The following is a 26,545-nucleotide window of genomic DNA, read 5'->3' as shown; positions in this document are numbered from 1 at the left end:
TATCTTTGATTGAATAACATGTTATATTATGTGGACTTGATGTAAAATGAATTGGATTGGTTAAATTTTAATTTCTAAATAGGATTTTAGTGAAAAATCTTAAAAATTAAAAAAAATTTTGGAGACAGGGAGCATGTCGCGATGATGGAAAATCACGTCGAGACGATCATTCAATTCAGTGAAGTCAGTGAGTGACACCGCGACGTGGAACCCCCGACATTGCGACGTCACCTCAAAATTTGACAAATTTTGCATTTTAGTCCTTGTTCGACCTTAGATTGTGTAGAAAGCTATTATAAACCATAAAAGTCTCGGAAATGAATATGAAACATATAGGAAACATATATTGACCCAAATTTGATTATGTAGACACTTAAAATAAATTGAATTAGACTGTAGTTGCTCCGGTAACAAATGTAGCATCCTGGTATTTGGATCAAACAATTGGATCAGGTATAAGGGTATTACATGAACGGTTATTTTGTAACTTTTCATAATTAGACGACCAAAAAAAGAAAAAGAAAAACCTTGGTACTCTTAAAAAATTCATAAAATTATTAAAAAAATATATTAAAATTTTTATAAATAGGTTGAACTGATTCAATTGTTAATTTTTTGTCTTGGTTTTGGTTTTCACTGAACCACAAATAATTTGGTCAATATCCGATTTTATGCCACCGGTAGAACCACCAATCTGTCAGTCGGGTCCGGGTTAATAGCATAACATGTTCGCACTCCCTCCTTGCTTATATCTATTTTAGTTCGAATCTGTTTTAATGTTGATACAAGAACCTTTCAAGTTTGAGTTTTATCTTGTGTAAATATGGGTAGATTGGATTTTATTTTAGTTTAAATCTCATGTGAAATTTATCCAGATTTATTTTAATTTAGATCTGAGATTGTTTTGGTCATAGTTATGTTGCAATTCGTATACAAGAAGGTGAAAAAGATGAAGATGGAAGGTTAGCATTAAGACTCAAGTATACAAGCAAAAGTGTGCAAACAAATTATATATAAACTGCCTTTCCTTTTATTAATTCTGCACTTGCTCCATCATTTCTTTCATATATGATTTACTATTATTAGTCTGGGAGACTGTAAACAACAATAGGACTTCTCACGGTGTGATGAGTGGTTTTCCATACAAGTGAAGCCGATAGCACCCTGAATTTAGTGCTCAGCTCGGGTTTCGCTACCACCACCACCTTAAAACTCCGCTTCTGCAACAAACGAGTGAACAGGAGACTTGTTGGCCTAACCGTGATTTGCAGTCCTTTAGGAGCCTTAATGGTAGCATTGTACACAGATGGAGGACCTACATTGGTGACTCGTCTCTTGAAAACACCTACGGTCGGCTGTTGGCTGTTTTTCATGTTAAGCTGCATCGACGGGTAGTTAAGAGCGTCATAGCCGAATCCAGGAAGCAATGAGGAGCAGTTTACAGATTTTGTGCCGATTAAATGTGCTATAGATGATCCACTGTAGCCTTCATGGCATAGGAATTGTACATAAGACATCTCATCAATGTCATAGACTAGGCCTGGGTTTATGGCTCTTGCAGGGTTCAATTGACCGGCACCGTAGGAAAACTCGGCATCCTTGTTCACCCTCTTGCTCATCGGTTTTGCTACAAAGAGTATTCATATATTGCAAATAAGAGTATAAGGGATGATAGATATATTGCAAATAAGAATGATATTAATGTCATTACCGGTGGTCATGATTGCAGATTTGATGGCGGCTGGTGTCCAAGTTGGATGAAACGATTTTACATAGGCTGCAACACCTGCAACATGAGGGCAGGCCATCGAAGTGCCAGACATGAGAGTGAATTTTGAACGTTGGGTGTCGCCTTTGAGCCCTGTTAGCGACTTTACAAGAGTGTAAGCTGCCAATATGTCGACGCCAGGGGCTGCAATATCAGGCTACACCAGGGTACACACAGAGACCATTAGTTTTGATATTAAGCACTCGATGATCAATGGAAACGGTAGAATTCAAAGCTTATACCTTGAGAATACGGTGCGAGCCGGGATTTGGACCCCGAGACGAAAACGAAGCAACAGATGGAGCAGGAATCTTGACTTCCTCAGACTTGTATACCACTGCTGTAGGTGATCTGCCAATTTTCATTTGATAGCTTCAGCATTTATCATTATCAAAAAATCATGGAACAAAATTAATATAATCATATAACCTTGTGGAATGTATATAATTTTGTATAGTTTCACCAACAGTTGAGTTCACCATGGTCGCTGGTGCCATAAAAATTTGTGCTGTGTCAAGGTATTGTTCACTTTCAACAATGGTGCCTATGCCTCCAATTCCTTTAACAACAGAATCAACACCCCATTGACTTAGTGTGCAATAAACAAGCCTTCCTTTCACCTTGCTGGGATCCAATGTGTTATCGAAACAGAACCTTGCGTTTCCCTTGCTTTCGGAGTTCATCGCAACATCGGCCCCACTGACAACGGGGTAAAGACCTTCCTTTGACTCGAATGTGTTGATTCCAATTCCCTGCTTATGTATATGCACTTCAAGGAAGTGTTCAGAAAACAATTTAAGAACATATCTTTAAATGATATATCGAACTTATGTTGGAATATTTTCAAATATTTATAGTATCCCAATAACTATAAATGAATGGGTGTAATTAATCAAAAGATAAAACTTTTGGTCATTGGTCAAAAGTTATATCATTTGATTTTTTTAAAAAAGAATTATAACTATTCAAAAAATATTATTTGAATAGTTACAAAATTAAATGAATAATTATTATTATTTATTTATTCATAAAGACACCTATTGAAAGATGTCTCTATGAAGAGACATGAAAATTCCTATAAATAGGAATGGGATTTCATTTGGAAATCATATCAACAAATTCTAATATTATTTCTTCTCTTCCTTCATTTTCTAATATTATTAGATTATTCTATAAAGTATTGCTGCAGAAATCCTTTGTAGAAATTGAGTTTTTGTTATACATTACTCAGTGCATAGTGGACTATTCTCGTCAGTGCAAAACGCAAATAGTCATTGGCTTCATTGTATCATCGAGGTTAATTTGCTTGGAACTCGTTTGCACACTGAAGATAAGTGGGGGGGAATATAACCTTAAAGATAGTGGCTTGATACACGCCTTGGAGCCTGTCCTATTTCTTCTTTTTCTTTTCGAGTTCCGATCGTGTGTTCGAGTTTTTTCCTTACCGGAGTTTTGTACTAACAATTTTAAGGTTATATTTCATGATGACTACCACAACACATGAAAGTGGAACACTAAGGGAGTTGGCTTCCAACTTTGTTAAACTTGATCGTTTTGATGGTGGTAATTTTCGACGATGACAGAAAAAGATGCACTTTTTGTTATCAACTTTGAAGATTGCTTATGTTTTGGATACTCCAAGACCTGAAGAGAATGAAAATGAATCTGTTGCTGCAACCCGAGAAAGACAAAAATGGGACAATGCTGATTACATGTGCATGGGCCACATATTGAATGGTTTATCTGATGGTTTGTTCAACACCTACCAAAACGACGTCACCGCTAAAGAATTATGGGACAAATTGGAGGCAAGATACATGACCGAAGATGTTACAAGTAAGAAATTTCTTGTCAGTCGTTTCAATAATTATCAAATGGTTGATAGTCGTTCTGTTATGGAACAATTTCGTGATATTGAAAAGATGCTGAATCAATTAAGCAATATGATATGAAAATGGATGAAATGATTGTGGTATCCTTCATAATAGACAAACTTCCTCCATCTTGGAAAGACTTTAAAAGAAGTCTAAAACATAAGAAAGAGGAAATATCTCTTGAGGCTTTGGCAAATCATCTTCGTATTGAAGAAGAGTATCGAAAACAAGATCAGAACCTAAATTCTGAAAATACCAAAGTACATGTTACGGAGGAAGTACAGACTACTAAACCATTCAAGAGAAAGTTCAATCAGACTGATAGAGCACCTAAGTTCAAAAAGAAACAAAAGAGCTCATGCTATCATTGTGGAAAGCCGGGACATTTCAAGAATGAATGTCGATTTTTAAAGAAGAAATCATCTTCTAAGGCTGATAATAACGAAAAGTTCGTTGCAATGATATGAAGTACAGACTACTAAACCATTCAAGAGAAAGTTCAATCAGACTGATAGAGCACCTAAGTTCAAAAAGAAACAAAAGGGCTCATGCTATCATTGTGGAAAGCCGGGACATTTCAAGAATGAATGTCGATTTTTAAAGAAGAAATCATCTTCTAAGGCTGATAATAACGAAAAGTTCGTTGCAATGATATCTGAAATTAATATGGCACAAGATGATAATACATGGTGGATTGATACCGGAGCAACCAAACATGTGTGCAAAGACAAAAGCATGTTCACAAAGTTCACACAATGTGAAAATGACAATGTCTTGTACATGAGAAATTCATCCACCGCAACAATTAAAGGCAAAGGGTCTGTTGAACTACAATTCACTTCTGGAAAGGTTTTAACCTTAAATGATGTATATTATGTACCAGAAGTTAGGAAAAATTTAGTGTCTGGAAGTCTGTTGAATAAGTTTGGTTTCAAACTTGTTTTTGAGGCAGATAAGTTTATTTTGTCTAAGGGAGGAATTTTTGTGGGAAAAGGGTATATGTATGAAAGCATGTTCAAACTTAATATTATTAATAAGAATAAAAATACTATTTCTGCTTATATGGTTGAATCATTTTGTTTGTGGCATTATAAATTAGGTCATTTGAATTATAGAAAATTGAATGACATGTATAAATTAGATTTAATTCCTGTTTTTAATAATAATATTGAAAAATGCAATACTTGTATGTTGACTAAAATTACAAGAAATCCTTTCCCTAAGGTTAAAAGGAAAACAAAATTGCTTGATTTGATACATAGTGATTTATGTGACTTGCATAATACTCCTACATTAGGTGGAAAGAAATATTTTGTTACTTTTATTGATGATTGTTCTAGATATTGTTATGTATATTTATTGCATTCAAAAGATGAAGCGCTTGATAAATTTAAAGTTTATAAATCTGAAGTTGAACTTCAGTGTGAATCATTTATCAAGTGCTTAAGATCGGATAGAGGTGGAGAACACTATAATCCAAGTTATTTTGAACTCACTGGAATTGTCCATTAAGTTTCAGCCCCTTACACACCACAACAAAATGGTGTAGCTGAAAGGAAAAATAGAGTCTTGATTGAAATGGTAAATTCAATGTTATCATATTCAGGTCTTGGACAGGGTTTTTAGGGAGAAGCTGTTCTAACAGCTTGTCATATATTGAATAGAGTTCCTAATAAGGAAACTAAAATAACCCCCTATGAACAATGGAAGAAAAGGAAACCAAACCTTAATTATTTAAAGGTTTGGGGTTGTAGAGCTATTGTAAAAGTTCCAAAACCTAAACGTAAAAAGTTAGGTGAAAGAGGAATTGAATGCATATTTATAGGTTATGCACATAATAGCAAGGCATATAGATTCATAGTAATTGAACCAAATGATTCAATTTCAATTAATACGGTTATTGAATCAAGAGATGCTATTTTTGATGAAAATAGATTTAATTCTATATCAAGACAATTACAACCACAACAATTGATTCATTCTTCAAATGAGAATGAGATTCCATTGAAACAAATTGATAATAATGATGAATCTTGTCAAGAATTAAGAAGAAGTAAGAGGATTAAAAAGGTCAAAGATTTTGGACCAGATTTCATTATGTTTCTTGTAGAAGGAAAAGGTGAAAGTATATGCAATAAGATACCTTATTGTTATAATACCGAATCTGATCCTATTACATTTGAAGAAGCAGTGAAATCTCAAGACTCTGCTTTTTGGAAAGAAGCAATAAATGATGAAATGGATTCAATAATGGGAAATCAAACTTGGATCTTAGTTGATCTTCCACCAGGTTCCAAACCAATAGGTTGTAAATGGATCTTCAAAAAGAAAATGAAGGTTGATGGAACCATTGATAAATTTAAAGCAAGGTTGGTAGCAAAAGGTTTTACACAAAGACAAGGTATTGATTACTTTGATACCTATGCTCCAGTAGCAAGAATTGCTACAATTAGACTATTAATATCACTTACCTCTATATATAATTTGGTTGTTCACCAAATGGATGTTAAAACTGCATTTTTAAATGGTGAATTGGAAGAGGAAGTGTACATGGAGCAACCGGAAGGATTTGTTGTTCCAGGACAAGAGCATAAGGTATGTAAGCTTGTTAAATCTTTATATGGGCTTAAACAAGCACCAAAACAATGGCACCAAAAGTTTGACAAGGTTGTTTTAGCTAATGGCTATAAAATAAATGAATCCGATAAGTGCATATATAGTAAATTTGATAATGGAAAGGGTGTTATAATTTGCTTATATGTAGATGACATGCTCATTTTTGGCACGGATTTGGAACAAATAGAAAACACAAAGAAATTCTTGTCAAACAACTTTGCTATGAAGGATATGGGTGTAGCAGATGTTATTCTTGGGATTAAAATAACCCGAGATGAAAGCACTATAGCTTTATCACAATCACATTACATTGAAAATGTGCTTAAAAAGTTTGATCTTTTCAACTGTATACCAGCATCTACACCCATGGATCCTCAATTAAAATTAGTATCTAATGCTGGTAGGAAAATTGATCAATTGAAATATGCAAGTCTAATTGGTTGTCTTATGTACATAATGACTTGTACAAGACCTGATATTGCATATGCTTTTGGAAAATTGAGTAGATACACAAGTAATCCAAGTAGTTTGCATTGGCAAGCTTTAAATAGAGTACTTAGGTACTTAAAGAAAACTATTAACTATGGATTGTGTTATAATGGATATCCTCCAGTTTTAGAAGGGTATTCGGATGCTAGTTGGATTACAAGTTTGGAAGATCATGCATCTACTAGTGGGTGGATCTTCATTCTTGGTGGAGGAGTCATTTCTTGGGGTTCCAAGAAATAAACATGTATTACTGATTCCACCATGGCAGCAGAATTTATTGCATTAGCCGCTACATCTAAAGAAGCAGAATGGTTAAGAAATTTGCTTTATGATGTACCTTTATGGCTTAAGCCAATTTCACCTATTTCTATCCGTTGTGATAGTGAGGCTACTCTAGCAAAGGCATATAGCCAAGTATATAATGGAAAGTCTAGACACATTGGATTAAGACATAGTTATGTCCGACAATTAATCTCTGATGGAGTGATCACTATTAATTATGTGAGGTCAAGTGAAAATTTGGCAGATCCTTTGACAAAAAGTCTTGCTAGAGATGCAGTAAAAAGGACCTCAAAAGGGATGGAACTCAAGCCTATTAATTAGAGTCACCCATGATGGAAACTCGACTCAACACTTGGTATAACGTCAAGTCTTGAGTTCAATGAGACAAAGTACATCATTAGTATGTGACTGTTAGCACTATAAATAAATCCATCCTAAGATTAAAGTGCTAGGTACCCGTAATGATAAGGGAAGGATGAGTAATGTACTCTTAATGGACCCATAACATAAATATGTTAGAGTGTTATAATTACGGGAACACTTTTGATGGGATCTACTTATGTGAGTGGAAGTGTGGCCGCTTCTAGGAGCTTAAGGGCTTGGCTCTGACAGCACTCATGAAAAGAGGACATAGACACATGGCTATAATAGTGTCCCTAGATACTATGCATTGACTGATGTTGAAATCATTGTGTGAGATGTGTTCAGTTAATCAAATGGAATAGTTGGTTCAAAGCTTAGTCTACCATACAATTTTGATTAACTTTAACATGTTTTCACTAAGTGAAGGTTCAATCGTAAGACACCTTTATTTATGCAAATTGATTTCCAAGAATATCAAAATCTAAATATTTTGAAAATGGGGGGAGATTGTTGGAATATTTTCAAATATTTATAGTATCCCAATAACTATAAATGAATGGGTGTAATTAATCAAAAGATAAAACTTTTGGTCATTGGTCAAAAGTTATATCATTTGATTTTTTAAAAAAGAATTATAACTATTCAAAAAATATTATTTGAATAGTTACAAAATTAAATGAATAATTATTATTATTTATTTATTCATAAAGACACCTATTGAAAGATGTCTCTATGAAGAGACATGAAAATTCCTATAAATAGGAATGGGATTTCATTTGGAAATCATATCAACAAATTCTAATATTATTTCTTCTCTTCCTTCATTTTCTAATATTATTAGATTATTCTATAAAGTATTGCTGCAGAAATCCTTTGTAGAAATTGAGTTTTTGTTATACATTACTCAGTGCATAGTGGACTATTCTCGTCAGTGCAAAACGCAAATAGTCATTGGCTTCATTGTATCATCGAGGTTAATTTGCTTGGAACTCATTTGCACACTGAAGATAAGTGGGGGGGAATATAACCTTAAAGATAGTGGCTTGATACACGCCTTGGAGCCTGTCCTATTTCTTCTTTTTCTTTTCGAGTTCCGATCGTGTGTTCGAGTTTTTTCCTTACCGGAGTTTTGTACTAACAACTTACCCGAAAACTTTTTCCATTACCCAACTTGACTGTGCTCATGAACTGTCGGTCGATGCCACTCGCTGCTACAGTAAGAAGCCATGGGGAATAGTTAGAAACCGAACTCAAACTTGGACCGTCATTCCCAGCAGAAGTCACGGTAACGATTCCCTTCTTCAGGGCATGAAATGCACCAACTGATATAGAATCGGTAACGAAATCTTGAGTTCCCCCGCCGATCGATATCGATATAATGTCCACTCCATCGCTGGTAGCATCGTCCAATGCAGCAAGAATATCCATATCAGCACACCCTGAACTGGCCCAGCACACTTTGTACATTGCTATCCTAGCTGATGGCACAGCACCACGAGCTGTCCCCTTGGCTAGCCCGTAAAGATTTGCATCTCGAACCAGGTTGCCTGCTAGTGTCGATGAAGTGTGCGTGCCATAGCCATCCATGTCTATTGGTGATAAAATGTCGGCAGGGTCGGGGTTACCATCAAGCTTGTAGTATTTAGCTCCTATAATCTTGCTTTAGAATGAACAGCCAACATTAAACCCATAAGTTAAAACATTACCAATAAATTATCAAACCAGTTAAGTTCAAGAGGACTCATTGCATTTTACTTGTTGCAGCCTGAGAAATTCATGAAACGACCGCACGTTCCCTTCCATTTTGAGGGCGGTGGACCAAATCCTTCATCCTTAAAGCTCTCGGACTGCGGAGTAATTCCTGTATCAAGTAGACCCACAATTATGTTCCTCTCAAACTTCAAATTTCTTTTAGCTGTTAGAGGAAGTCCAATGAAGTCCCACGATTTCGTCGTGTGTAGCTTCCGATATCGGTTTGGAAACACCGATGCCACTTCATCCAAACCTAAACATTTCAATAAATCAGGTTAATCCAATCATATGTTAAAGAAATGGAAATTAAATGAACAAAATAAGAAAGAATTTGAGTACCCTTCAACATTTCAGCCTCATTTTCAGATAGCTTGGCAGCAAAGGCATTGAAGCTCTTGGTGTAGCTATAAACAATGGACTCTTTGGCACCATGTTCACTGTTCAAAAGCTCCATTAAAAAACCAGGAAACTCAAACTATGTGAGTCAAATGCATCAAAATACAATGCAACTTACCTTCCTTTGACAGAGGAAAGAAGGCCTATGTGTTTTTGAACTGCAGATTGCTTGCTCAATGGACTATCTCCCAAGTAAACAATGTAAAAATTCTGTTCACATTTAATAATAACTAATAATTACTCCCATAAAACTATATAACATAAAATTAATAATTATTTAGATAAACGAAAAAAGGGGGAAATGCACCTTTGTTTCTTCTCCGTGTGCAACAATATTCAAAACAATCAGAATGAAAAGAAAACCCAGTTTCCTCATGCTAAATGCTAACATGTTCATGTTTTTTTTAGCTTTCATTAAAGCTGTAGCAACATGCTTTTATATTGAGAACAAAGTTTTAAGGCCATTAATAATAAAATTGCTAATGGATCAACAAAACTTATACTTCACTTCTTGAGCTCAGCAATTGGTTTTTTTTTAAATGGCTATGGAATGGGAGGAGACTTAAAAGAAAGATAAACAAAAATTTGTGTTGAAATATGTGGGGCTTGTCAACGTCACATTTAGTTTGAGATTTGCTTGTTTTGTTGCAAGAGGGGCTCCAATGTCTTCCTACATGTTCCATGTTTTGCAATGCTTCAAGTGGGAATTATAGCTCTATAATTTATTATCTCTAAGATTTAAACATGAATTCTTTCACTAAAAGTGTAATGTATTTTATCGAGAAAAATGAATTGTTTTTTAATTTAAATCGTGTATCAATTTCAGGTTTAAGTTGAGAAGTTGCTTGAAAACAAAGGACAAAATCACAATCAAAGAACCCTTTTGCCTTGGTCCAATTCAAGCAATTAAAGCTTCTAAAATTAAGAGGACAGAAACTTTAAGCTTGCTAAATGGATTGTTTAACTCGAAATCACTTTGCTTAGCTTATGTTACAATGTTTCTTAACCTCTCCATTTAAATATTTGTACATATCAATCAATGATATTATTATTTTGTTGCTATTCAGCTGACCAACACAAATGTTAATCTTGATCAGTTAAGTTTACTCTCTATTTATCAAGTTATCAGAATAAAATAACGCACTAACAGTACTTCAATAATAGAGGGAATTCATTATTCATCAAATCTTCTTATTGAGTTTGTGAGATTAATATTAATGTTTGTACTAACCATGCATAATTTCATACATTATGTAATATTTTAATTAATTATTATATTTGTTTTTAAAAGGTTTTCAATGAAGCCAATCTTGCATACCCATTGTTTTTTATTTAATTCCTTCAAAATGTTGGTTTGAATTGCGATGAGTGAATTTATTATACATCGCATGAATTAGGACTACCTCAATAGGCATCATTGTTGTTGCAACAAGCAATGATGTTTAAGTTAAATCAGATTGATTGGACCGAGAACGATTGGGGTATTAGTCTAGCAATAAATATTAGATCAGTTGACTCAAGAACCAGTATGGACCGATTGAATTGAGCTAAAAAAATAAATGAACATAAAATTTTAATATTTTTTATAATTTTATAATAATTTATTTAATCAAATTAATCAAAAAAATGAACCAATAATCTAATCAATTCAACTTAAAGAAGATGTAGATTTAAGCACGTTCTTTTTTCTATTTAAAGATTAAGTAAAGATTATGGAGGTTAGAAATTTAAATTAAATTATTAATTTTTAAAAGGGATGAAAACCAAATCTGATTATTTCATTGGAGAGGGCTCAAGGCCTACCCTTTCTATTCGTCCCTTCTATTGAGAGATGTCTAAACATGGTGAAGCCTAGCCCTTGAACTTTTCTTTGATTGTAACAATATACAATTTATCTTCAACAATAATATATTTTAAGCCATCTTTAAATCCAATTCCAAAGGAGGATTTATGGCTAGAATTATATACAGTTGTTACTATTACTATTATTATAAAGCCAAAGGAAGATTAAACTTTCTGTACAACAAGCCCTAGATATAAAGCCACCCAACTTACTGATGTGGTAGCAAAAAGATGATTTAAAAAAAAAAACCAAAACAAAAAATAACTTAGAAATAGAGATCTACAAGACCAAATTGAAAAACATATAGGGCTACAATTAGGCTACAGAATAATATTGAAGGCTAAAATATAACAGTAACAAGGTAAATATATCTAATGTCCCAGTTAGAGAAGGAATGCTCCCTTAAGATCCAAGCATTTCTTTATTTTGTACACTTTGAGCAGCGTCTATATGTATATGTTGGCAACATTACACAATATATATATATATGTGATTTTGAGCTGTAGAGGGCTCAAATGACCCAACCATGGATGAAATTGGTCTCACCAGCCATGCTTCTGGGGACTGAGGATCCTTCAGCTTCAACATAATGGTGGTGGTACCTAATACAAACACCACCAACATTCACGTTTTAATAATCAATTAAAGGGACCTATGAAAGCAATTTAAGACTCAAACAAACACTAAATTTATACCTTAAACTTTGCTAAGGAGATTGTAGCTTGATACTATACCAAAAAAGAACAAAAAAAAGTGCACGAGAAATATATACGTGTAATGATTGTACCCTATCTGTAAAACAGGTTCATGGTCACATTCCATAGGGTTGGGGTGAGAAGGAAGCAGCGGAAAGTGGCTATTTTCAGCTGTTGTGCAACAACTCCATAAGCCTTGGCTTGTTTTCTGGTTTTGTCCTTCCCCATCAAGCTGAAATTAAGGCCAAATATACACAAATATTTTTATATTTATGGTTTATTGTAGTTATTTTCAACAGAATATTAAAAGCATATTGTTCATGGTGTAGTAATCATGGTTATTAACCTTGATTTTCAACTGTTTGTTAAGCTCTCCAAGCTGACGCTCCTGCCAGAAATTCCACATACATATAAATGGTGTAATAACCAAAAGAAATAGTTGTTTAACTTGTGTTTAACAATAATACATTTACTGTGACATACATGAACACAAATATCAAAGATTGGTATTAAAAGAAATAAAGAATTCAAACATCATATCTTCTTTAATTGGCAAAAGTTTAGAATGTTAAATTAATGATACTTAGATAATAAATTCTCAAGAAATTCATCTTAAATTAAAAAATTTGGTGTATTATTCGAGAAAGGCATCAAAACTATTAATTTCTTTTTATTTTACTCGTAAAGTGTATATCATCCTATAAAAATGTTTCACAGGTCACAATCTTATTCACTAATACTATATTTTTGGTAAAATAAGAAAAGTAATAGTTTTTATCACTCTTTAAAAAATTAATTACAGAATTAGTATATAGTTTAAAGACCAGTTTTGCATTTAACCCTTCAAAATGATCAATCATACTTAAAAGTACCTTTTTCCGGAGATCTTCCATTTGTTCCATCATAATCTGAGTCTGCAGTTACGGAAAACAAACAGAAGCATACATCAGATGCATTCGTGTATATATATATCATTTAAGAGCTGGTTAAGGAAAACCAAAGAACAAGATTTTAAAAGACTGTAAAAACTGATATTTGTCAGACATGGATTCAAAGAAATAAAAGACAAAGAAGTTGTTTAACAAAAGAGACATGGAGGTAACATCATATACCTTCCTTTGTCTAGCCAGTACAAGAGTTCCTTCAAGCTGCTTCTCAAGGTTTTGCAGCTCTTTCAGATTCAATGGTCCAAGATCATCTCCAAGCAAATGCCTGATATTAAGTGCACCTAATTATGAAGTCAAATCCACATTTAAAATCGGCTAAGGGCCAGTTTAGCACTTCTCAAAAATATTTTTAGGACAAAAAGTATTTTTGAAATAAAAACATAGTTAAACAAAATACTTTTTAACTTTTTAAAACAGTTTTTGTAACATTAAAATAAAAAAAATTTAATTTTTACTCAAAAATACTTTTTAACTTAAAAATATTTTTAAGAAATAATACTAAACTGACACTAAGTATTTAAGTATATAGATAAGGTGGCAAAGAAATTAGCTTGCAAGGTGGAGAACAAGCTGTCAAGAAGCAAGGTGACAACTTTATATTTGTTTCAAGTTGACTAAGCATTAAAGTGGCATGAGTTTAAGCATTATCCATAATAAATGGGTAAGTTTGACAGCAAATTAAGTGAGCTAAGTCGGTTTAAATAAGCCTATAAATATGTAAATATAGTGTGTATGAAAAATATAAGTGGAATGAGTAAAGAGTGAAAGAAACTAGCAGCAGAAATATAATTTGTATATTTTTCTTTTATATATTTGTAAGTAATAAAAACAGTTTGATTTTGAGTATCCATTAGGTTTCCAACAAGTGATATCAAAGTTAGGTTTGTATTGAAGTTATAATGGCAAACATGATTCAACCACAAATCTCGAAATTAACAAAAAAAAATTATGATAATTGGAGCATCCAAGTGCAGACTCGATTCTAAAGATTATTGGGATGTAATCGAAGAAGGATATGTCAAGCTCGAAGATGCAGCTGCCGAAGCGACTTTGACAAACAAAGAGAAGAGAGCATTGAAAGAAGTTTGTAAAAAATATAAGAGAGCGTTGTTCTTTATTTTTCAAGGTGTTATGAATCAACATTTGAAAAAATTTTAGATGCAAAGGCATCAAAGGAAGCATGGGGAATGCAAAAATTCCTTCAAGGAGCCAAAAAGGCCAAAAAGGTACGTTTACAAATGCTCAGAGTCGAATTTGAGATGTTATAAATGAAAGTTTCAGAAAGTATTAATGATTATATCACCTAAGTGAAACCGGTGGTAAATGAAATGAAAAGGAATGGAGAAACTCTTGATGATGTAAGAGTAATGGAAAAAATTTTGTGGTCATTAACAGGCAAATTTGATTATGTGATTGTTGCCATCGAAGAATCAAAAGATCTGTCACAAATATCTATTGACGAACTTGTGGCTTCCCTCCAAACCCATGAGCATAAAATGAAGCAAAATGATGATACTGAAAATTTGAAGCAAGTCTTGCAAATCAAGCTGTCCTTTAATGAAGTGGAGCTAGCAATAGTTTTAGACAAGATACAAGCAACCGTAGAGGATATAAAGGCAAAAATAGAGGTGAATGAGACAATCAATCATATGGTGGAGACCAAACAAGTGAAGAGTATCAAACGCTAAGTCTTGGACGAGGAGTTTGAGGCAGAGGTAAAGGTAAAGACAAATTTCAACAAGGAAATAAATCTCAAATACAATGTTATAATTGCAAAAAATATGATTATTTTATTTATGAATGTAGATCAACTCCTAAGGTAGAGGAGAGAAATCATGTAGCAGCAACTAAAGAAGAAGAAAATATGAAATCTAGTGTATTCCTCACTTAAAAGAAAATGAAAAATCAAATAAAAATATTTGGTATTTTGATAATTGTGCCAGCAATCACATGTGTGGCCAAAAAGATTTATTTTCATAGTTGGATAAGTAGCATTTGATCATGAATCACACACCAAGGTAAAAGGTAAAGGCAAAGTTACAATTATACAAAAGAACGAAGAGAAGAAGTATATATCAGATGTTTATTACATACCAACTTTGAAAAGTAACATTATCAGCCTTGGACAACTTCTAGAAAAAGGATAAGAAGTACATACGAAGGATCACACGCTTGCCCTAAAACATAAGAGTGGTGAATTAATTCTTCAAGTTTATATGACACATAATTGTCTATTCACTATTGATATTGAATTTGGAGAAGTGAAATGTCTGAAGAATGCAATCAAAGATGGTTGTGGCATTTAAGGTTCGGACATTTTGGATTTTTTGGCTTGAAGCTATTGTCAAAAGAAAAGATGGTAAATGGATTGCCAAAAATTAATCCTCCTGATCAATTGTGTGAAGCTTGCATTCAAGGAAAACAACACAGACAAAATTTTAAAGTTGGAAATTCTTGACGAGCTAGGAGACTATTGGAGATTGTGCATTCCGACATAACAAGTCCTTTTGATATACCATAACTTGGCGGAAACAAGTACTATCTTACTTTTATTAATGATTTTAGTAGAAAAAGTTGGATATATCTTCTTGAAACAAAATTAGAAGCACTTGATAAGTTTATCGAGTTCAAAGCTCTGATAGAAAAACAAAGTAGACATTATATTAAGATACTCATATCTGATAGAGGAGGTAAGTATACTTCAAAGCTATTTGAAAGCTTCTACAAGGAGCACAGAATCATTCACTAGTTGATAATTGCGTACATGCCACAACAAAATGGAGTTGCTGAAAGAAAAAATCGCACTATTCTTGATATGACAAGAAGTATGGTTAAATGTAAGCATTTACCAAGAATCTTCTGGGCTAAAGCTGTTCAATGTGCTATTTATTTGTTGAACCGATGTCCAACAAAAGGTGTGAAATATAATACACCAAATGAAGCCTACAACAATGAAAAGCCAGGAGTTGGACATCTCAAGATTTTTGGATGTATCACATATGCTAATGTTCCTGACCAGACAAGAAAAAGCTTGATGACAAATGAGTGAAATGTATTTTCATTGGTTATGAAAAAAGAAGCAAAGCATATAAGTTATACAACCTTCTCACCAAGAAAGTTATTATTTTAAAAGATGTTGAATTCGATGAAGCTGATTATTTGAGGTGGAGAGAAGAAGAAAAGAAAATTGAAGGATTATTTTTTAGTGATGACAAAGACGATGACTTCATCAATCAAGATGAACAAGGTGATGATCAAAACCCTCCACCAAGTCCTCCTACAACATTGTCATCATCAATCAACAATAGTACCAACAACTCAGAGGAAGCACCTGCAAGAATGTGTAGTTGAATACTTTATGTGAACTAAAGCAAACCCCGAGAGCATGGAGCACAATAAGACATTTATTTTGTTCAAACAACCACCTAGATATAGCAAGCAAGGATCAGAAGACAGTTTATCATTTGGAGAAAACTTTATGTGAACTAAAGCAACCCTTGAGAGCATGTAACACAAGAATAGCTGAATACTTTCAAAAGAACAAGTTCATGAAAAGTCTACACGAGCACGCCTTATATATGAAAAAATGGAGTTGGTGACATCATAATCGTGTGCTTTTACGTGGATGATATGATTTTCACGGGAAACAATTCAAGTATGTTCAATAACTTGAAAGCTATGACTAAAGAATTTGAAATGACAAATATTGGTGAAATGTCATCCTTTCTTGGAGTCGAAGTGAAACAAATGAAATAATATTTATGAAGTATGCAGAACAAATTTTAAGTAAATTCAGAATGAAAGATTGTAAGCCGGTAGCCACACCAGTAGAACCAAGCATGAAATTAAGTGTTGATTCATCTAGAGAGCTGATAAATCCAACGTTGTTTGAAAGTATCGTTGTACTTGACTATCACACAACCAAATATCATGAACGTAGTGAGATTAGTTAGTAGATACATGGAGAAGCCAAAACAAGATAGTGATTATGGTGGTGACTTGGATGATTGCAAAAGCACATCCGAATATTTATTCCATATTGGCTCCGCAATATTTTTATGGTCATCGAAAAAGCAACAAATAGTAGTCCTCTCAACATGTGAAGTAAAATACATGGCTATTACATGTGCACATGTCAAGCAATTTGGTTGAAGAATATTTTAGGCGAATGATCTATTATATAAGAAGATTCAATTACAATTTAAGTTGACAACAAGTCCACGATCTCTCTTACAAAGAATTCGATGTTTCATAGTCAAAACAAGTATATCAATACAAAATATCATTTTATTTGAGAACAAATGAAGAATAAAATTGTGGAATTAATTTACTACATAACGAAAGTTTAATTGACAAACATTTTTTCGAAACTATTAAAAGCGGACGTATTCCATGAACTCAAAGAAAAATTTGAAATGAAAGCTCGGTTTGAGGAGTGTTGAAGTCAAATCGACTTTTAAGTCAGACTAAGTATGTAGGTAAGGAAATTAGCTTGCCATGAATAGCAAGCTGTCAAGAAATTAACCTGCAACTTGACAAAACAAGCCAAGTGGCAACTTTATATTTGTTTCGAGTTGACATGAGTTTAAGCATTATCCATAAATTAAGTGGGCTCAGTGGGTTTAACTAAGGCTATAAATATGTAAGTATAGTGTGTGTGAAACATTTAAGTGGCGTGAGTAAAGAGTGAAAGAAATTAGCCGCAGCTAGTGATTAAAAATATATATTTGTAAGTTTCTCTTTTATATATTTGTGAACAATAAAATTAGTTTGATTTTAATTATCCAGCAATTAATAATATAATGTCGTTGTTAAATAGTAAAACTGATTTTTTAACTCAGAAACGACATGCAAGACCTTTGAGTGCGTTCAAGTGCTTCATATTTTGCCTTCAACTTGATTATCTCTTGGTACCAACTCTGCATTGATAAGCAAAGCCAAAGCATCTAAGAAATTACATGAAAAAAGGCTGATATAGTCAAACACAAAACCTGCATAGTTACAAGCCTAACAAGACAAACGAACATTTATATAATTTGTAATGTTGCAGAAGCAAACTAGAAGAAGGTTTGTTTGTAATTAACCTGTGTTTCATGTTCAGGGATGTTGTGTTGAGGTTGAGGAGTAAAGCAGCATTGTTGGTATCGCTCAAGGGTCTTGGTCATACTGAAAAAAACAAAAATAAAAGTGGATTATTAACCTATATAAAACACGTACAGTAATTCGTTAATGCTGCAGCTCTAAAGGTTTTCTTATTTTTTGAGCATAATCCACAATACCAGTAAAACTTGGATTGAGGTGGAAATTTTACTGTAAACCTTTTAAATGGTCTCCAAGAACCATTGACAAAACCAAAAGCAAAATGAAAGTTTTATGAAAAATGGGTGTGCTTGATTTTATGTCAGCCTTTTACAAACCTCCGTATAGAACATTAATATCATTGCTGTAAGAAAAGAAAACAAGAATCATTGAAAAAAAAAGGAGACCATAGGATTAAAAGACAAAAAAAAGAAAAGAAAAAAAAGAGGATCTTTCATTGGTACCCTCTTCTTTTTCCATGGAGATGAGAAAGGGGAAACCCTAGATTTTGCACTGTGGTTGAGAAGACAAAACACCAGTTTACTGACGGGGTTCTGAAACAGCCATCGAAATCCATGAATTGGGGGCCTTTCTTGTTTCAGCTTTGAGGTGAAAAGTACACGAGTTCTGTGGCACTGATCAGTGAAAGCAAAAAACATTCACAAGTCCAAAGAGTTAAAAAGACCCAGTTTATGATCCAAAAAGGAAGGGTCTTTTCCTTTCGGGGGTTTTTTTTTTTGCAAATGAGATGAAACGTGTCGATCTTTCATTGATTAAAAGAAATTCAGTTTCCCCAAAAACATGAATCCACAAAAGCAAAGGGAAAAATCATGGCCTGTCCACCCACAAAGAACCATAAAAATGAAAGAGAGTTGCAGGTCTGATGTTTGTGAACAAGCATTCCTTTTGCAGACACTTCAGAGGTTTTTTTCATGGAGCTTATACGAAAAACCAGGGAAAACAAGTAGGGAAAGTTTATGTAAATGACCCAGAAAACTTGACCAAAAAACCATGAAAATTAATGAGAAAGGAACGTGTGAAATAGATATATATATAAACCTATATATGTACCCTGAGCTGCCAAACTCGTAGAGCTTGCCACGATTAGAGAAGATGATAAGGGCAACCTCAGCATCACAAAGCACTGAAAGCTCATACGCTTTCTTCAGCAACCCATTTCTTCTCTTGGAGAAGGTCACCTGTCTGTTGATCTTGTTTTCTATCCTCTTCAGCTCCACTCTTCCTCTCCCCATTTCTCTCTTCTTCTTCTTTTTTTTTTTCAACTCTCTTGTGTTTGAACAATCTAAACACTTAATATACTATATTTGTCGATTATCAAATAGGGTTCTTTGGAGAGATGAAAGTTTAAATGTATATTAAGCAGAAGGGAAGGCTTCAGTGGATGGTTTTTACAACAAAAATGGAAACTACATAGTGTTTCTTCCATTTTGGGTTTATATATTTATTATGTTTTCGGATTTAATTTTTAGCAATTATTCTCTTTCTCTCTCTGTGCACGCCTAGGTTTTGACCTTAGTTATTGGTTGGTACGAAATGTGTGAGTTAATTAATTTCTTTAGAAGAAAGTGTAGGTTTATTTTTTCGTTCGCTTCTATCAATATAGAATATACAATATTCTCTGTCTTTTATATTCCTCCTTTCATGATTTTTGAGTAAAATAAATTCAATTTTTACAATTATTTTTAAAAATAAAAATTAAGAAGATAAAATATTCAATTAAAATTGATTTGAAACACTAAAAAACATAAAACTTATTTTTCTTTTCAAATAAAATTTATTAAATCTTTTTTCTCATCATTTGATACATTGACATTTGTGTTTTTTTACTCTTAAAACTTATTGATGTTCACCTTAAGCCCTTTGTTAACTCTTTGACCCATAAAGTTGATTGAATGATTTCTTTGATTCTTTAATATTGTTTCCTCTTAAATAAGTTTACTAGCAATTTATCATATCCCACTTGGTTAATTGTGAAATCAATATAAAATGCATTTAAAAAGAATAATCAACCGTCATCCCAAACTCTTTAGCATTGCTACAATATTAGTTATCTCGATAATATGCTCTTGTGTCACGGGGCTAGACCTTTCGTCTCGCAAACCGTGCAGCCTTAGGCGATCCGTTTGCTCCAAACTCGCCTAAGTCAGCCTTTACGCTCAAAAGTGAGGATTCCTTAGAACTCTTCCAAGGCACCAATTTGTATAGCGGAAGCGATTGTGCCAAAAGAAGCTACAAGAGAACAACAGAAAGACAAAGAAAGAATGCGCACAAAGTGTTTGAGTAAATGCTCAAGAATTCTATTACTCTTAAGAATTCAAGTTACAATGGATGATTACAAATGAGGGAGATGCTATCTATTTATAGTTGAGCTCCCCCTAAACCGACGGTCAAGATACATTTACATCGACGGACGAGATTCATTGTATCCCTTGTTTTTAGGGATTTACAAGATTTACCATATCAAATCTAATCTAATCTTTACAAGATACGATTCTCTCTATCTTCTAAGATTAGTTACCAAAGTTAGCCTAAGTTGCCATGTCTTCATCATCGGGCCAACCAGGCTTCAATCTGACAGGCTTCTTCAATAATTTCTTGAATCGGGCCAGTTCTCGTGGGCTAAATGTTCCCCATCTTATCAATGGACCTTCATGGGGTGCATCTTGTGCCATGGTCACGGGCTTTGCACTTTGGCCCGTGACATTCTCCCCTACCCAATCTCGCAACGCCCTCGTTGCGTTTTCTGGATGACACTAACTTGATTCACTTTGAAACTTTCTCGTTGCCTCGGCTTCTTCCCGACTCGTCTTGCGATCGGGTTGTCCCTTCCTTCGGAACTTATGCCTCGACTTCTGTCGCCTCTTATCTTGAACCGTTCCACTCGTTGGTACATTCTGTTGGCAAGAAGTCTCCATTTTAACTTGCCCTAAATTTGACTTGTTTCTGTTGGAATCCCCTCGATTCTCACACCTCGGCTTTGTCCCGCCCACAGTTCCTTAGCCTCCTTGCTTATGAACTTTGAAAGGGCCCCTACGACTTTGCTAAGCCAACAAGTCAGAATTCAAAACACTATCAGAGTGTTTACAATGTACCTTACTCGTAGCATTTACTCGTCTCGACTGTCTTTGCATCGCTCATTTTCCCTTGAAGCTCGATGCACCACCTACCTTTCCCAAAGGTGACGGCTCCACAGTCGGTCCCGCAGGCTTCATATCGGTCCCTTGTGCCACTAACACTTCCGAAGGGGCTTTCGTAGTATTCCGTTTCGACGAATCAATGTTTCTCCCATACGAAACATCTTCGACTAGTTGGATTGACGATAACACCTTAGTCCCAACCTTCACATCCCGATGCACCGGCACAACACTTTTTGTTGACAGACCGGTGACCATATGGAGTTGATCGGCCCATGGTTGCAGAGTTGCTTGAATCCTGACAAGGAAGTTTAAGCCAAGCACAAAATCGTAATCATCTAATCGGATTACCTCGAATTCTTCCTTGCTCTTCCATCGGCCGATTTGTAGTTCCACATCACGAACTACTCCTACAGTTGGGGCTTTCTCAGAAGTTGCTACCTTGATCTTCTTATTCGATTTCCTAATCGACAGACCAAGCTTCTTCGCAGCCTTTTCCGACATGAACAAGTCCGATGCTCCCGTATCAATAAGAGCACTCCGCTTCTGACCTACAATGTTGATGTCCACAAACATCAACCCATTTTCATTCCTCTTCCCAGGAATGAGCACCATCGAATTGACTTTCGATGTCTTTCCCTCGGTAGGCTTCGCCTCCTCCTTTGGCTCATCCTTCTTTGCCGAAATTATCACTTTATTCGGACATTTTCGCGCCATGTGTGGTCCTTGACAAAAGAAGCATTTCATCTTCTTCCTCTTGTCCCTTGGGTTGTCTAATCCCCGCTTCGCATCTCGTGGTTTCCCATTGCCACTTTTGCTACCAGTACTGTTGCCATCATCGCTATGTCCCTCTTCATCTTTTTTCATGGTTTCTCTCACCATTGGGCTTAGATGCCTCAAGCTTGTCTCCCGCCGGATCAAGCTCAACAAAGGACTCTGCTTCGGCCATGGCTACAGTAAGTTCGGTGATTCATTGCCTTCGTAACTCATGCTTTGCCCACGGTTTTAACCCATCCTCGAACCAACAGAAAGCTTCTTTCTCACTCAAGTCGGAGATTTGAAGTATCAACTCGCTAAATGCCCGCACATACTCCCGAATAGTTCCTTGTTGCGTGAGACGACGCAACTTTGCTTGAGCCTCCTTCTCGGCAAACTGAGGGTAAAACTACTTCTTCAACTCTCTTTGGAACTCCTCCCAAGTCCTAATTACGTTCCCACCACGTTTCTCATCCGTGGACCTACGACGCCACCACAAGAGAGCTATATCAGTAAAATAGATTGAAGTAGTGTTTACCTTAATGGCATCATCCTCGATGTCCATCGCCCGGAAGTATTGCTCCATTTCCCACAAGAAGTTGTCCACATCCCTTGCAGATCGTGCACCCTTAAACTTCTCCGGTTTGGGAACATCCATTGCATGTTGCTTAAGCCTTGAAGACAACATCCCATTACTCAAAGCGGCTTTGTAAATCGCGAGCTCCCCCTTGAGCTCCTCCATTTCTTTCTGCATGGCTAGCACCATATCCTCGAGAGCTTCATCCCTCTCTGCCAGCTTTCCTGCAGTGGACTCTACTAAATTATTCATCTTTTCTGCATTGGCACCGAGAGAATCCAACACAAAATCTCTGAGTTGCTCCTCCATGGAGTCAAACCCATCCGTGCGTCCCTCGACCAATTCAAGCGTCTTTTTCACGTTCCCTACGGATTCCTCGAGATTGACCACTCGATTTTCCAAAGCTGTCAGCATTTCTCTCGAGCGACTGGCTTTTCTAGCCCTCCCACGGGTTTCTATTGGCTCACTCTGACCAACGACTTCTTTTGACATCCCAATGGTGCCTTCGAACCAACTCAAATATCACTTGGTTCAAAACTTAGCTCGGATACCACTTGGTTCAAAACCTGCTCGGATATCACTTGGCTCAAAACTTGGCTCTGATACCACTTGTCACAGGGCTAGACCTTTCGCCTCGCAAACTCTTTAGCATTGCTACAATATTAGTTATCTCGATAATATGCTCTTGTGTCACGGGGCTAGACCTTTCGTCTCGTAAATCGTGCGGCCTTAGGCGATCCGTTTGCTCCAAACTCGCCTAAGTCAGCCTTTACGCCCAAAAGTGAGGATTCCTTAGAACTCCTCCAAGGCACCAATTTGTATAGTGGAAGCGATTGTGCCAAAAGAAGCTACAAGAGAACAACAGAAAGACAAAGAAAGAATGCACACAAAGTGTTTGAGAAATGCTCAAGAATTCTATTACTCTTAAGAATTCAAGTTACAATGGATAATTACAAATGAGGGGGAGGCTCTCTATTTATAGTTGAGCTCCCCCTAAACCGACGGTCAAGATACATTTACATCGACGGACGAGATTTATTGTATCCCTTGCTTTGTGGGATTTACAAGATTTACCATATCAAATCTAATCTAATCTTTACAAGATATGATTCTCTCTATCTTCTAAGATTAGTTACCAAAGTTAGCCTAAGTTGCCATGTTTTCATCATCGGGCCAACCAGGCTTCAATCTGATAAGCTTCTCCAATAATTCCTTGAATCAGGCCAGTTCTCGTGGGCTAAATGTTCCCCATCTTATCAATGGACCTCCATGGGGCGCATCTTGTGCCATGGTCACGGGCTTTGCACTTTGGCCCGTGACACTTGCACTTTCTTAGATCCATCAAACTTCATGTCGTGCATTGTGTCATTAAAGTGCTAGCAAGTGACTTGTCCACACACTAGAAATATTTTTTTGACAAACATAAGATATTCTTATGTATTTTCAATTTGTAAAATTGTGATTTTAATATTGTTGGTATTAGTTGTTCACAAAAATATAAGGTTTAATCTATTTAATTGTTACATTATGGTACAACTTATCTTCCTCGTTGCTTAAGTTAGTAATAGCAACAATATAAGGTTTGATCTCTTTCAATTTGTGTAATTGTGGTTTTAATGTTGTTGGTATTAGTTATTTGCAAAAATAAAAGGTTCAATCTAGTTAACCGTTACATTATGGTACAACTTCTCTTCCTCACTGTTTAAGCTAGTAATAACAACAATTTAGTAATAATTAATGTCAAGACAAAATCCAAAGCATCTAAATGAAACTTAACTTGTTCACTCCATAAATTTAATCCATTAAATAAAACAACAAATGAGGTTAGCAAATGAAAAGAAATAGTTTCAAAATAATGTACAAAATAATACATAAATGCTCAAACTATTATTCGAAAAACATATAATCAAGTAAATCTTAGTTCTCCTTTAAATAGATATTACAATACTATCATAAATAAATGTTACTAACTTTAATGGAAAAATAAATAATTTTCATCAAATATATATCCAACAAAAATATTAAATTGTCTTTATAATTTTCGCGAACAAAAAATTCACATTTGAAAAAATTTTGAACTTCTAATGACTAATGAGCAGAGAAAAATCAATTTATTCATTTTAAGCATTTCATTAATTACATGAATATTGACAAATTTTCAAGTTAACAAATTAGTTTACAAATATGAAAACTTTCAAATTGACCATTTTGGTGGTCGACAAATTATATATCACATAGATATTAAGGTAGTGTTTGGAAAGTCACATTAGATTTGAGTGTAATTGTTTGTAATTACATAAATGTGGCATGTTTTTGTAACAATTGTAATTTGTGGGTCCTATTGAATATAGTGTAATTGGACCACACCAATTACGCTCTCTAATTCTTACTGAAAATTAAAAATTGGAATAATTATGTAGGCAACTGCAAGAAATTTTCAATTACCATGATTTAAGTTTATGAAACTATTTTTTATACAAGTTTATAAAAGTTATTTATATACAATAATAGTGACATAATTTAATTTTAGGATATGTATTAAAAAAATATAATTCTATATTTATTATTGGATAAAAAATGCTTTGATATTTGACACATCAAGTCCAAATATTTAACACAATTTTTTTTTACCTAATAGCAAATTAAGTTTACGAAGCCTATATTATTCATGCATTGACACGATTTGGGTACCTTAGCATAAGGTTGTAAAAGCTATTCAACGTTTTGTAAAAACTTTTCTATAAATTCTATATTATTATTTTTTAGATTAGAAAAAAGGTCATAAAGTTGGTTTATTATTGAATACCATAATATAAATCAATCGCAAATTAACTTTATTATAATCAAAAGATTACATAGTTAATTTGTGCCTCAGATTTTAAAGTACTAAGAGATGTTTGAGAGAGATCCCAAATTAAGTTAAGAATTGCAAGTGGTAATCCATTAATACTATCATCATCACCTTGTTGTTATTTATTTTATTTTCCTTATAAATTATTCAAATTGTTACATGTTATTTGTAAGAAAATATTATGTAGTATATGATGGATATGCAAATAAAAATAAAGTTTTTTTAAACCATTCCATTGGGTACAATACTATTTGAAAGAATGGAGCTAGGCATAGCACCAAAAATAGCTTGCAAATAGAGGTAATCATGGGCCGAGCCCAGAAAAAATTTTAAGCCCGTTTTTTAGGCTCGGGCCGGATCAGGCCTGGCTCGAAATATGGACCTAAAAATTTGTCCAAGCCCGGCCCGAGAAAAAATTCCTAGGCCCGGCCTGGCCCTTCTTTTTTTTTAGTAAACACCAAAATTGTATAAAAAACATGCAAAATATAATCAACCAACCAAAATATCCATACATTAACCAATCAACATATTTAATTTTATAACAAAATATAAATTGTAAGCTAAATTAAATTTTCAACAATTAGAAAGGAAGGTATCCTAAAAAGCAACCGAAGAAACATCGTCCTCATCGTCCTTCTTGTAACCAATTTCTAACATGAAATAAGAATAAATAACTATATAATAAAATTGATAAAAAATAATATAAAATTACAACAATAAAACGGGAATAATAATTACCTGTTGAAAATCCCTTAGCTCGCATCCAATCATCCGAGCAAACAACGGCTTGAATCGTTTTTGGCTTAAGTGAACTCTTCAAAGGTGTGATAACTTTCTTACCCATGCTAAAAGCCGATTCAGAAGCTACAGTCGATATTGGAATTGCCAAAATATCATGAGCCAATAATGAAAGCTCACTGTATTGAACTGAACTTTTGCTCCAATAATCTAAAACATCTATTTGACTATTCAACTCAAGCTCTGGTTCTTCCAAATAAATGTCCAACTGTGACTGTTCACTCCTAGTGCTAGATTCATTTAAATACCGTTTATAATCATCACTCTCATCAAAATATCCCCCAAAATTAGCACTATTAACATT

At 34.4% G+C, this 26,545-nt stretch overlaps 2 protein-coding genes across 4 annotated transcripts; both read right to left on the bottom strand.

Annotated features, from left to right (window-relative positions):
* Positions 1 to 1,010: 1,010 nt before the first annotated feature.
* Positions 1,011 to 9,937, bottom strand: LOC107900262 (subtilisin-like protease SBT4.14). The gene is made up of 9 exons (XM_041100041.1): positions 9,848 to 9,937; positions 9,659 to 9,750; positions 9,484 to 9,581; positions 9,148 to 9,397; positions 8,539 to 9,052; positions 2,198 to 2,520; positions 2,011 to 2,119; positions 1,712 to 1,925; positions 1,011 to 1,627 (listed from the first exon to the last, which is right to left on the bottom strand). The coding sequence occupies exons 1-9, from the start codon at positions 9,935 to 9,937 to the stop codon at positions 1,083 to 1,085; spliced, it is 2,235 nt and encodes a 744-aa protein (XP_040955975.1). The 3' UTR covers positions 1,011 to 1,082.
* A 1,750-nt stretch (positions 9,938 to 11,687) lies between these two features.
* On the bottom strand, positions 11,688 to 19,529 carry LOC107900914 (agamous-like MADS-box protein MADS3). 3 transcript variants are annotated; one of them, XM_016826693.2, is made up of 8 exons: positions 19,164 to 19,529; positions 18,110 to 18,191; positions 17,883 to 17,944; positions 13,191 to 13,290; positions 12,951 to 12,992; positions 12,425 to 12,466; positions 12,171 to 12,310; positions 11,688 to 11,985 (listed from the first exon to the last, which is right to left on the bottom strand). In XM_016826693.2, exons 1-8 carry the CDS (start codon positions 19,355 to 19,357, stop codon positions 11,895 to 11,897), a joined length of 753 nt encoding a protein of 250 aa, XP_016682182.1. In that variant the 5' UTR covers positions 19,358 to 19,529; the 3' UTR covers positions 11,688 to 11,894. The 3 variants fall into 3 exon arrangements, with proteins under 3 accessions (XP_016682182.1, XP_016682183.1, XP_016682184.1); XM_016826694.2 differs by having other exon boundaries at positions 19,176 to 19,526; XM_016826695.2 differs by lacking the exon at positions 19,164 to 19,529 and adding an exon at positions 18,569 to 18,802.
* Between the last annotated feature and the right edge of the window lie 7,016 nt (positions 19,530 to 26,545).

The sequence above is a fragment of the Gossypium hirsutum genome, chromosome D08 (assembly GCF_007990345.1).
Source record: "Gossypium hirsutum isolate 1008001.06 chromosome D08, Gossypium_hirsutum_v2.1, whole genome shotgun sequence".
Classification (NCBI taxonomy): Eukaryota; Viridiplantae; Streptophyta; class Magnoliopsida; order Malvales; family Malvaceae; genus Gossypium; species Gossypium hirsutum.
This window is presented reverse-complemented; position numbering and strand designations above follow the sequence as displayed.